Source organism: Podarcis gaigeae (genome assembly GCF_964106915.1).
Source record: "Podarcis gaigeae genome assembly, chromosome: 3".
NCBI classification, from domain to species: domain Eukaryota; kingdom Metazoa; phylum Chordata; class Lepidosauria; order Squamata; family Lacertidae; genus Podarcis; species Podarcis gaigeae.
In genome coordinates, this window is record NC_139680.1 from 104,885,303 (window position 1) to 104,899,146 (window position 13,844).

General features: G+C 42.3%; 2 protein-coding genes across 17 annotated transcripts in view; one reads left to right on the forward strand and one right to left on the reverse strand.

Moving 5' to 3' along the window:
- LOC310842037 (uncharacterized protein) overlaps nt 1–13,844 on the forward strand; it is a 292,099-nt gene that overhangs the window by 247,104 nt on the left and 31,151 nt on the right. The gene's annotated exons all lie outside the window — the stretch shown is intronic.
- BCL2L11 (BCL2 like 11) overlaps nt 94–13,844 on the reverse strand; it is a 98,498-nt gene continuing 84,747 nt past the window's right edge. For all 3 annotated transcript variants that reach the window (XM_083733834.1, XM_083733832.1, XM_083733833.1), the window contains one exon: nt 94–6,008. In XM_083733834.1, the coding sequence (XP_083589960.1) occupies nt 5,860–6,008 (149 nt within the window). In that variant the 3' untranslated portion in view covers nt 94–5,859. The remainder of the gene's footprint in view (nt 6,009–13,844) is intronic.

The window sequence follows — 13,844 nt, forward strand, 5'->3', positions numbered from 1 at the left end:
TCCAAGCCCAATTCATCGCCTTTGTTTCATTTATAACTGTGCAAGAACAAGCAAACTTAAGAAAGAAAATGAAATAAAAAAACGTACGCAATGAATAGTTGAAAGTTTTATTCATATAAAATTCATTAAGAACATAAAAGATTGTATCTTAAAAAAAGATCTGCGGTTATTTACAGCAGTATTGCACAAGTAAAGTGGCAATTACCCTGTCAAAATTTCATCAGTGCAAAACACAAGTAAGCCAGGGAAACTGCAATAAAAATGCTACATAAAAATGCTGGGTTCTAAGAAACATGTTAGTGATTAATCAGTACAAGATCAGTGCTACATTGATGTTTGTACCTGATGTTATGGTGCTGTCATACAGTAACTAGTGGTCTATAAACCAGGGTGCGAAATGTCTCTCTTCCACTAAAAATTTAGTAGTTCTTGAATAAACTGCAGGTACTTCTTATTTATGAGGTAACAAGTCATATCCTGTGCTACGTAAACTGAGGCTAAGGGACAAGTTCTTAACGGCCCTTAAATGTAAGCACAATTGTAGGAAGAAACAGGAAGCACCAAGATTGTGAACTGGCACCTAATGAATTTGCAACAAAAATCTACTTTTGAGAGGGGATGCTGTGAGTAGGTGTCCCGAGTAAGCTCCTTGGACATTTTTAAAAGACTGACCAGTTCAGAGCACTGCATGTTGCTTTATCAAAACCAATATGTAATCTGCCTTCGGTCCTCAGAAAGTTATTTGGAACTAACTCCTTTTAAAAGCCACAAATGCAGTGCTGGATGTGGCCCTTGAACATGTAAAAGCCCTTCCCAATCAAACTGATCCCTGCCTTCACTTCATATTTCAATTATTTTAACAAGACAGAGAAAGATGGGCAAGAGACACGGTATAGAAAATCAAGGGGTTTAAACAACATCTAAAATAGCAATAAACTAGTAGACAGTGCTCTAAACTGATCAATCACTATTTCCATATACACTAAGTACAATTTAAAGGGGGGGGGGAGACTTTACAAGAACTTAAATAAGCAGAAAATAAATATACAACATTTCTACAAGTTACAGCATTATGGAACAGTAGAGTGCATTAATTACAAAGAAAAGGGGAATCTACAGTATTTAACAAAGTCAATTCTACAAAAAAAAGTTTAGAGAAATCAATCCGTTTTACTTCAGCTGCTGTACAAAAAATCTTACATGACATAGTAAGAAGAGAGGGAACATTGCACAGAGGCGACATTTGGCTCAGATGAGGACTGCACTAATCTAATAAATACTCAAATATTTACAATCATTTAAAGGGGGGGAAGCATGGAGACACTAAGAAGAAATTTGAATATGGTTTCTCCACAACCAAAGAAAATTCTTCATAAAATGTTTTGGCAGGATTATATATAGTTATAGATATATAAATGGGATTTCTAGAAAAAGTTTTTTTTTAAACCCACAAGTCTAATGTGGACACTGTGGGGATGTCAAGGCACAAAACCTGCACTGAACTGTGACAAACTAAAACGGGCCTTGCTTGATTTAGCATTTTAAGATATAATGTCTGGCAGAGATTTCTTGGAAAAACAAAGAGCTTGGGTTTGGGCCACACAGTGCCAATATCTTGCCATTTACTGATTTATGGTATAATTCACAGAATTTTTTTTTATTAAAAAAAACCACATTTCTTCGGCTTACAATTAAGTTTGCCTGAAGCCATGGCAGCAAGCTAATTGCACTCCCATGCTAGCAGTTAACACATATGAATGTGTACACATCTCAAGGCACTGGGCCAGCCGAGCCTTATAAGAAAAGGGGGAGGGAAGGTTATAGGGGTCTGAAGAGAGTGCACTGCGACTTTCAGGACCCCCCTTCCCAAAGCAGCTCCTTATTCCCTTAGCTCCCTCCCTCCACAAAAAAGCCACTCTTAATAGGTTACGGTTTCCTAAAGAATACTCTCTGTAACCATGTCAATGAAGAACAGGGGAATCCTCCCACTTCAGGCGCTTGCCTGGAACTCCCTGGATCCCAACCACTGAAAGCATGACTGCAGGGAGGATTTTGTGTTAGAAAGGCATTAAAACTAGAGTGCTCCAAATGCAGAAGCACTAAACAGAAAACACTTTGGTGAGTTCTTGAGAACTAATTCTGGTGGCAGAAACGATTTTAGTAGGAATCGCAGTGGGTCAGTGATGACAACTAATATGAGTCAGTTGGATCTCAAGAGAGAGCTTTCTAATTATTCCCAGTGAAAAACACAGGTTTCCCATCGTATGCTGAAAGATTACTGGCAAACTGCCGGTTTAAAAGCTGTGTTATCAACATTGCTAAACTGGAGATGAACTCCTTGGTTTCCCTGGTTTTTTGGATGCCACGAAAAATCTCTATCACACAATATCAGTTTGAATGGTCTAAGACTAACACCCGCTTCTTTGCCTTTTTCAATCAACCAGCTTTATGTGGGTCCCATGCAATCAATTATACAGGCAAAATTACTATTAGTGATGTTGCAATTTCTGCTTGATGTTAAAGCAAATTGGGGAGAAAACCCACAACACTGTTCACCAAAGCTAATAAAATTAAGAAACTAACGCTGCTACAAAGCTACCGTGGCTTTGCCCTTGTTAGCACATTATCGCCGTTGGAGCTTACAGATGAACAGCCCGACCAAATAAGGGCTATACAGATAAGGAGACAAGACTTCTTCTGCACATGATTCCCTGGCTGGATCTGGAATAGCAAAAGCACAAGAGGATGAAGTGGTTTGGACTCTGTCCCTGGATGCAAGACTTAGGGATGTTTCCAACAGTGAACTGGCAACTGTCAAATCATGGCTGTCAGTTTGGACAGAATCTTAGCACACCCTTTCCTCGTCTCTTGTTTTCAAAGAGGTGTTTGGCACTGTCAATATCAATCTTACTAACCATCTATTGTACAGACATGCACCAGGTGATGTGTGTGAGCAGCTTATTGTTGCTTGTGCCTCTCTCTAGCTTGGGACCCCAAAGCTTATTTCGATCATCTGGATTTATCCTATAATCTACTGCAGAGACATTCAGGACAGGGGATGCGTCTGCAGGCACTGGCATAGGAGCTGAAGTTGACAAAACTCTCCAGCACATAATAGCACTTAGGATGGATTTGATATAGCCCCAAAAAGACTGCAAGTTTTTTAAAAAAGAGGTTACAACATTTTCAGTGGCACTGGTGAAACCAGAAATTGGCGACGTAGCATTTGGAAGCTAGTTACAAACAGGAATCAGTTGACCCATTGTATTATGCGAAATATCTGCACCATTTTATGTAACTGATCAATGGCCAAATAAAATTATGTGGAATAAGGGGCACTTGCAAACAGAACCTTTAAGCAACTATGCAGTTCCAGGAAGCTCATTTTGCAGTTGCCTCCCAAAGCAAAGTAAAAACTCAGTCAATGAATCAGTTTACCATAACATGGTACAGCACAGGTTAAAGCGCTTTGATTTTATAGGAGGAAAATGAAATGAACAATGTCCCAAAACTGAAGCAATTCAGGTTGCAATCCTTTAATCTACGCACATAGGAACTTACTTCTGAGATATGGGGATTGCATCAGGAAGCGTGATGAAGGATATTACAGAAGCAAAAGGTTTATTTTCTTTAAAAAAGGAAGTCGGGATCTGTGCCAATACTGTCTGCCATCTGGCTTAGTGGAATTTTACTTGATTTTTTTTTTTAATGGCACATTTTTATTTAAGTTTGGGATTGTGTGCATACTGTGGTTCTTTACCAATTTGGTATAGGGTACAGAATTCAGTTTCCTGAGAATTTCAGCTCTTTTTAAAAGCAATTTATTGATCTTTTCGACTGCAAATCTAAGTCTGAAAGACTGCTTCCAAAATCTGATGTAATATCTGAATGCAAGGGACCGCGGGGAGTCTTCAGGGCTCTGCCCAGCATTTCCCAAACCTTTATTACATGGGACACAGGGTTTTCTAGGATTAAGATTGGGGGCTTTACCATACACCTATTTTCTCAGTCTGCTCCCACAATAATCGGCAACTACAGAGTGACGCAGTTAAGAGGGTCTTACTGCCACTCTACATTTCCCCTTCTTCTGCCTGTCAGGAGTCAGGTAGGGAAGGACTGTGTGCAGGAGACCCCAGGTTCAATCCCCAGTATCTACAGGTAAGGATGAGAAAGAATCCTCACACACTTGTCAGTCAGAATGGCAATACTGAGCTAGATGGCTCAGCGGTATAAAGCAGCTTCCTATACTTTCTGGGATTCTCCTGTACCTGGCAGCCCATAGCGTACCCGAGTCAAAGAATCTAGCAAGTCCTTCCCACAGAAGACTCCCTCTTCCCATAAATTGACAGATAAATTGGGTAAAAGGGACAGAGGAGGGAATTAAAGATGCGCAGGACTCTCCCCGGTCCAGCATAGTGACTTAAGTTTTCCAGACGCATTCCAGCCCTTTGCTATGGCATACCACTGTGCCCCACCCTACAGTTTGGGAATTATCAATCCTTATGCTCCCCTTTATGGCTTACAGAAACAACCTGCACAATTTAATATGTTGCACAATTCAGCTGTTTGCAGCAGGTTGCCCTTGATTCAGCTTTTTGTTTTTCTTATCACATTACAAGTAGCCCTGATTAAGGAACATCACAAAACAAAGTAGCTAACTCATATTAGATAAATGCAGCCAATCACCTATTGGCACCTTAGGAAAGGGAGGGGGAATAGGTGCCACTTGTTAAAAGGTCTTTTTTTCTGGAATAAAATTTGTTCCTGCTCTATCTTTTGTTGGAGTTTTCACCCTCTGAATACTGTGCTGCTGTTGACCTCAAACCCAGGCAGCGAGTCAGTAGTCCTTTTACATTCCACATTATGGTTGCTCGGTCATCTCTCATATTATTTAAAAACAAAGGCAGCAATTAACAAAATCCAGAGTGCTTAAAAAAAACAAAAAAACCGCAAAGACTGGATTTAAAAAAACAAAGAGAAATATACCAAAGTGAGGATCAAAACAGTGCCTGAAATTATGCAGTAGGACCCTTGTTGCTAACAACTTTGGGCAATATTGCACAGGCATAGGAACTGCTTTCACCCACGTACAATGACTTATTGCTACATTCCCCCCTCCCCCCCCACCTTCAGTATATGTCATAGAATACACACTTATCTATACAAATTATAAAGGAAGAAAATTGTAAAAGGCAACCTGGTGACATTATTTGGAACATTAAAACTTTCACAGTTTAATTTCAACTTCCAAAGCAAATTCAAGAGTTCTCCTTCTGGGCTGCAAGATGCAACTGCTTCACCCAACAGAAGATTAAAAATGGTGCTTAAACAGCAGATGGATGTATTTCCCCTCCCCACCCCCACCCCAAACTTCTTCTGTGAATAATGTACAAGGATAGGTGAATTTTAGGTAGCACAGAAATTACCAGTCTGTCTTCTCACTGCTTGGAAAGATTTTGAACAGGAAGTATGTAATATAAAAACTAAGACAGCTTTACAAAGTAGCTGGCTCAGACAATTCTGTTGCACGGTATAATAGCAACCCACAAGTTTCCAAATGAGAACAGGATTCAATGATTTTCTTGAAAGCTGCAATATAGCAAGGTTCTTTTCTTTCTTTTTTAAAGAACTTTCAACAAAACAAAGTTTGCTCTACTTTCAGATGAATTCCTGTTTCTTAAAAAGGTGGTCCATTTCCAAAGATCCATTTAAAAAACTTGCTTTCCTAAAAAAAAAAAAAAAACCACAAAGAGGTCCAAACCGCCTGATATGGAGTCCTTCTGCTCCTTTTCATTTGCTGGATCTATCCGAGGTCAAGAAAGGTCTGTTACCTGCACCCAGAGACCAAAGACATTGTGTTCAAGGTTGCTGTCGCTGGAAAGGAGTAAACAATCCCAAGCTGCCTCTTGGCGCATTAGTCACTGCATTCTCCATATGAGGCGGACGATGTAATGCAACAGGCGCAAAATTATGATCTGGTGGTTTACTGCTTGGTAATCCAAGAAACCCTGCAAGAGGAAATGAGAGGTTCTTTTAATTCACGAAGCTTTCCTGTCTGGCAGTAATAATTACTGAATTTATATGCCAAGCACAGGAATTGCTATGCTAGCACAGTTAGGATAGGAAACTGCAAAAGCTATGCCAGGGCAAAGCATGACATGATGGCACTGTTATATGTTGGCACTGCAAGTCGTTCTGACAGGTGCTCAAGTGGCTAAGATTGATGTTCTGTACACAGTGAGATAATAAAACAACCAGTTAGCTTTTATTTGAGTTTTGGGTGTTTAGCATCACCTACTTGGCCACACTTCAACTTGTGCATTGTAATCAAAAGAACTATCATGTTGTTTGAAAAGGGAGATAACAGCATATGCGCATGTGATCACAAGTAGCCTACATGACATAAAAGTTTAATATTTATTGACCTAACAATGTTATTTATGTGAAAATTAGCCTCTGCTGATTAGATGGGGATAATAAGGCCAAGATGAGGAATCCTGTTCTTGTATTAATTGGTATGGATTTATTAAGATTTATGATGTCTTGACATGAATTTGGCTTTTACTTGTTTTATGTTTTGACACACACTGTGTTTTGCTGTATTTACTTTTATTCTGATAGTCTGCCTTAATTGAGTTGGGGTGGGGTTTTTTTATTTTTTTTACTGTTTGCTGTTCTGAGAAACTATCTGAAGTGGGATACAAGCAATTCTTTAAATGAAAATGCAAATACATGAGCAGAACTTACTGCTTTTTCTCACCTGTGAGCATGGAAACATGCTTGCTCTCTCCTTCTCTGTGTCCCTTCCCCCTTAGCAGTTCTGTCCTTACACTTTTAAATTTAAGCACTCCATGTTAGCACCTAATTCAATATACTGTATACACATTGTGTGAACCAGTCACTACAGTACGTAAGCTCTTGAACAGCCTGAGCTATAAACCCCAAGATCACATTCCAGCCCAGCCATGAATTCAGTGGAGGCAGGTGGCCTCAAACGACCCAACACACACACACACACACACACACAAAATATTACACTGGCCTCTCACACAGAGCTGTCACAAGGATTACCAGGACAATGTATGCAAAGTGTTCTGACCACTTGGGGGGGAGTATTCTATAAATACTGCTACTAATAGCGGTATTAATAATAAAACACAGCTTGTTTCAACATTAAAAAGTGTGAATTTATTATCTAAATAGGAATTGGCATTGAGCTGCAGCTGACTTCAAGGAGGGAACAAAGTTGAAGGGCTGTACCTCCCTCTCCGACCTCTGCCTTGGGGGCAACACCCCTAAGTCTGCTCATGCTACAAAGCAGAAATTGGCGGGTGCTGTCCATCTCTAACCAAAACAGTATCTATGCCACATACATAACGGAGCAACACTGTGTCCACTTATAAACGTCTGATAGAAGCACCTCTGGCTGCAACAAAAGATTGAAGTGTAAACAACAGCATCAAAATGCCTCTGCTTGGTTTTTGCATTCCACTGATTCCAGTGGAACATCCTTCCATGTAAATGCATTTGAGATCAAATGACTTTCATAATCATGTAGGGTGTAAGAGAAATGCATCCTGTTAATGAGAAATGGATCTACTTGGGGGACACTCAGCAAAGCATGAAAAAAAATCATCATTAGATAGCAGGGTGTCTGCAGTTTGCCTCCTGTCCTTGTAGTTTAGATTTTCCACTGATAGCTGCTGTCCATGTATCCTGAGTTGAGTATACAGTCACAAAGACAGTGCCACCAGTGGCGTAGCGTGGGGGTGCAGGGGGGGGGGCCCGGCCGCACCGGGCGCAACATCGGGGGGGGGGCGCTCGCACTCGCAGCTCTCTGTCCCTACCTGGCTCCACCGGTTAGGGGGCGCAAATTACTTGCTTTGCCCCGGGTGCTGACAACCCACGCTATGCCACTGAGTGCCACACAACATGCCTTAAAGCAGGAACGGGAAACCTGTGGTCCCCCAGTTCTTGTTGGGACTCCCAACACCCTTCAACATTTGGAGGGCCCCAGCTTTCAAGGAGATAGCACCTAGCAAAGAAAAACACTTGTACAGAACCGTGTTTATTCCTTTTTACCATGACTATTTTGCCATTCCACTCTCTGTCCCAGTGAAGCCCCTGCCCTGCTGAGAGGAAGACTCATGAGAAGCTCACACCTACCCTGCTACACAAATCCCCACTCCCACCCCAGCAACTAGCCACACTTGCCTACCTGGCTGTCAGTTTTCTACATGCTTATAACTAGAAGTAAAGAAATATGTTTGTGGAATGCTTAAGCACCCTCAGCGCTGGGACTTGAGCAACTGCCGCTATATTTAATCTTGTTCTACACTGCTTAATTCACTGTCGCTAAGTTTTATGTGAGGTTTGTTACAAGAAACAAAATGGTATATAATTTATGAGATCTGGTAGCACACACAGAAGGAGAAAAGGGGAAGCCAAAAACAGGATGGTATTCTCAGAGTATAATTGTGTCATTGTCCAAATTGTTGACTCTCGAAAATGTTAAGAGATTCCCAAAGGATGAAATCTGGTAGCTATAATTTATCTGAGAAACCAGTGATTTGGCGTCGTTTGTGCCAAGAGCCTAAATAAAGCTATAGGCAATATGTGCCAGAGCTAATGAACTAGTGAACCTCTAAATTATTCTCAAGTGACTCCACCTGTGTAAACACTAGTTGGTTCAGTCTGGGGTATAAAAATATGCAAGCAGATATATTAGAAAAGATGCAGCCACGTAATGCAAAGTATGGCGGGTCACATATTAACATGTTGACTGCGCTCAACTTTAGGTAAGCGCCACAGCCTGAAGGAAACAAGGAAGCTAACCAGATGGTGTATCATGCTAGTAATTTTACTTTCTATTCCTTTTTTAAAAAAACATTGTTTCAAGATAGAAGTGTAATGTGCAAAGTTTTACATCTACAATCAAATGTCATGAGCACATGTGGCAAATGTATGGTGCACGTGGTTGAAACCATACAGACATGTGTAGAAGGAAGCCTTAGAAGACCAGTTCAGAGGGTTAGCTACATTGACATATGCGCAGAAGAATCTTGCAGTGCCTTATAAGATTAGCAGATTTGTTGTGGCTTAAGTTTTTGTGGGTTAGAACCCACTTCATTAGACACCACTGTTAAAACTCTAAAGTGCCGTAAGACCCACTCTGTATCTGTTAAATCCAGAGGCTAGCACCATGTTTCAGCTGGGAAAAAGCATGAAAGAAGAGCACTTGGGAAATGCCAGAAGGAGCTACGACTCAACTAAGGCTAACTGTTATGCCACAAGACACTTCTTTGGGTTTTCAAGCTAAGCAAAAGTTTAGCTGCATAAAGAATCTTGCTAACATTTCCGAAAGCTGAACAAGACAGCGGCAGCTGCTGCCGAGTTTGCCTGACCAAGCCCTTGCCCTGATTCACCTGACATAATGGGACTGCGATAAGACCAAGGCACTTCCCCTCCACTTCTGCATAACAAGATGGGAGGAAATCAGTTTCGTGTCTGCAATTCCTGTAGAGGCACTCTAACAACAGCCTGTGATTTTTATCTCAAATGTATGGGATTGTTCCATAATTAGCCTTTCATAAGTTTATTTTCAAAACCATAAAGGCATTATTTTAAGTTGCTTTGTGTGTGTGTGTGTGCTTGCGGGACAAGAGATGGCAACCCTTTCCAGGCAACCCTAAGTGGAGTAATCCAAGGCAGCAGAAAGACTGAAAAGGATATGATTACAGTGGTGCCCCGCAAGACGAACGCCTCGCAAGACGAAAAACCCGCTAGACGAAAGGGTTTTCCGTTTTGGAGGCACTTCGCAAAACGAATTTCCCTATGGGCTTGCTTCGCAAGAAGAAAGCCCATAGGGAAATCTCCGGGGACCTCTTTTAAATGCTGGCGGTGGGGAGCAAAGCCTTTCTCCCCCCCCCCCCCGGCCTTCAGAAGAGGTCCAGGAAGGCCGGCGGGGGCCGAAAGGCTTTGCTCCCCACCGCCAGCATTTTAAAAGCAGTCCGGGATAGCAGGGAAGCGCTTCCCGCTATCCCGGATGGCTTTTGAAGGCAGGCGGGGGGGGGGGGAGCAAAGACTTTTGCCCCCTGTCGGCCTTCAGAAGAGGTCCAGGACCTCTTCTGAAGGCCGGCGGGGGGCAAAAGTCTTTGTCCCCCCTGACTGCCTTCCCAGGGGCTTTTAAATCGCCCCGGGACAGCGGAGAATTCCTCCGCTGTCCTGGGGCGATTTTAAAATGCCCCCGCCAGCCTTCAGAAGAGGTCGGGGGACAGACTGTCCCCGGACCTGGTCTGAAGGCGGTTTCCATAGGAACGCATTGATTGATTTTCAATGCATTCCTATGGGAAACCGTGCTTCGCAAGACGAAAAACTCACAAGATGAAAAGACTTGCGGAACGAATTAATTTCGTCTTGCGAGGCACCACTGTACCCATTCAGCATGTGGGAAGCCACAAGACAGTGATGCCACCAAAAGCTGATACAAATACTGTTTTAAAAAGGTACACAGAAAACCTGTTAATAAAAAGACAAAATAGTACCCCAACACCTTTTCTGACACAGGGGTGACGAAAGCCCCTACAAGATGCAAGAGTGAGTATGCTCTGCAGACATCCAATACATGAGATCTCTGCCCCCTCCCAAAAACAACGGGGAAGATTCATGCAAACCAGATATTCATGACATTCATATGGCGTGCCTGTGGCATACATTTACTGTATATGCATGGCAAAGAAGAGAGGACATTCTAGCTTTTCCACCATGTGAATACCGTCGCCACCTGTATAAGCGTCTGAACCAGGTCAAAATCCCAACTCGCTGCTTCTTTAGGGGAATGGCTGGTGCAAAATGTAACTACACACAGAAGACAGACAACTAATAGATTCACAAAGGTCAAAGATTCAGAAGACTGGCACAAGAGATCCTGAATTATTATGTTGAATTAATACATTTTCTGCACTCCTTTAGTTTTCTTTCCTTCAGCTCACAAGAAATTTTGAATGGGTTGAAGCATGTAATTCAGCAACCCTGCAAAAGCTAAGCAGGACTGGCTAGAACTGGTCAAATCCTGCCTGAGAACTCCAAGTGTGTCTTCTTGAATTCCATAAAACACAGGAGGGATACAAATGGCATAAATAAAAGACCCAAAGCTTCCTGAAAGAACTGAGAAGCCAGCCCCTATGAATCCAACACTATCTCAAAGACCAACCCTACAAGCTGGAAGTCTAAGGGGACGCAGACAGAAAGACACAGGTGGACCATATTTCCAGTCTATCTTGTGCTTGACACCAGAAATACAGCCACTCAAGTGCAACAAAACAACAACACATCTGCGTAGAGTCAAAATCAGTGGATGTTTGCAATTCTGGCTGATGGAATAAGTCCCACTGAAGACAGTGCAATTTATTTTCAAGTAAAAATGCATACAACTGCAGCAGTTATACATTCTGCTACAGAGAATGCTAGAAAATCGAGCTTCACTTTGGCAGTAGAAAATGAGGCCGCCATTTAAATTTGGTACAAACTGAGAATAGTATTATTAATGAAGTGAACTAAGCAGAAAAGCTGGGGCTCTGGGAGGGAGAGAAGAGTGAAACTATCCTTCAGGTTCCAGGCAGGTAAAAGAGGGAGGGAGGGTAAACTGTCACAAACTTGAACTTAAGGAAACCTTGGAAGTTGCTTAACCATCCTGAGATGGTTTTTGCTGATCCAATTCTAGCTCAATATTAGGAAGAGGTTCCACACAGCTGTATACAAAAGTAAAATGAAAGAAAAATAGTCGCTGATGGGTAAGAAAGCAGTTCCGAAAATAAGGCCACAGAGTTACTTTCTCTCTTAGAATGGATCCCTCAGGCCCTGTGATGGCCCTACAGAAAAGAGGAACACTTAATTTGCCTTGCTCAAGCAAGAAGTCTGTAGCCATGCAGGCAGATCAAATCAGAAGAGAAACTGCATCAATAAAATCTAACCTCAGATCTTCCCTGTACATGGACATGCTTCTGTGACCCAGGAGGTGGTTGCTCAGAGGCCCTCTATAACACTGTGAGGTAGAGGCGAAAGCACGTGCAATTTTAGGCCTACAGATGACCTCGGTGAAACAAACCATGGCCTGGGAGCAGAATTTTACTCCCTTCAAGTCTTACCTGCATAAGAAAATTCAGGTCAAGGCATGTCCCAAATCCTGGGTCCAGATTCAAGCAAGGCTTCAGTCTTTCAATATATTTAATTTGCTTTAAATTAATAGTGCAATAGGCTGAAATAGCAGCAAGTGGCAAGAAAGAAGAGCCAATATGTAGCAGTGAGCATACATAGGCAACTAGGAAAGGAATAAGAGAGTCGAGTAAGATGGCTACTACAAAAAAAAAAATCAAAAGAACTGTTAAGCAACAAAGTAGTCTCCAATAAACCCCAATCATTTGTACTTTTCCAAAACGCTGGTGCAAGGTTACTGCAAGACTATATGTTTTCAGACTTTACAATTAGGTTAACTCCTGCCATGTCCCCATGTGCTGCTAGTCTCAGCTCATACAGACTATGCTGAATTTGCCATGGTCACTGAGGAATGTTCTCAGAGAGCCGAAACATGCACTTAGAACCCGACTGGATTAGCTGCAATTCTCTCAAGTAAGCAGCCTCCCATGAGTTAACTTCTGGGCCTTAATCACCTCTGCATACAAGTGTCTGGACTGGCACAACAGTGGAATGAAGAAATACCCAAATCAAAACAATCTGCAAGTTCAATCCAGGGAAGCAGGTGCATAGGAAACAAAAACAGACCTTGACAGCCACTCGTTCTTTCTGAAGTCTCCTGTGAGTTTACTATTGTTATCAGGAGTAACATTTAGCAGCACATTCTACTCAAGTTTCCAGATATGAATGAGGAAACCAAAAAGCTGTCTAAAACCCAATTCATATGTAAACCAAATGACTCATCACAACAGTTCATTACGGAACACCCCTTCTGCACGTTATTTTGATGTGTGACAAATCAGGTGTGTGAAGCTTTGCCAGCTGAACAGAAAAGCTACATAGTCCAAAATAAAGGCGTGAAAAACGGGAAGGAGCTAAATATAAAACATACTAAACAGCCGGAGAAGTTTAGCCAAAACAAATAGCTAACGGGAAGCAAAACACTATTGAGGAAATATTTCTTAAGCTGAAAATTGCAGCCTGGAAAATCACTCAAATTGGTTTAACCAGTGATGCAAATAACACAGGGGCATCTGGAGGGGGAAAGCGGCAGCTGGCAGGTTAACCCTTCTTTCCTTGTCCCCTGGCAGCTTCCCCATCCCACAACCAAGCCCCAATAGTTTTTTGGGGTGGAGGATTAGGTATCTCATCTCACCCATATTTCCTTACAAGAAAGAGCCTTGCTGAATCAAACCAAAGGCCCATTTTTGTCCAGCATCTTTTTCACATTGGCCAACCAGATGCCCATGAGAAGCCCAGATGCAGATGTTCCCTAGCAACCGGGATTTCAGAGGAATACTGCCTCAGACACTGGAACTAGTCATAATGGCTAGTAACCATTGATAGCCTTGTCCCTCCATGAATTTGTCCAAGCCCATTTAAAAACCATCCATAAAGGTATAGGTAAAGGGACCCCTGACCATTAGGTCCAGGCGTGGCTGACTCTGGGGTTGCGGCGCTCATCTCGCTTTACTGGCTGAGGGAGCCGGCGTACAGCTTCCGGGTCATGTGGTCAGCATGACTAAGCTGCTTCTGGCGAACCAGAGCAGCGCATGGAAACGCCATTTACCTTCCCGCCGGAGCGGTACCTATTTATCTACTTGCACTTTGACGTGCTTTCGAACTGCTAGGTTGGCAGGAGCAGGGACCGA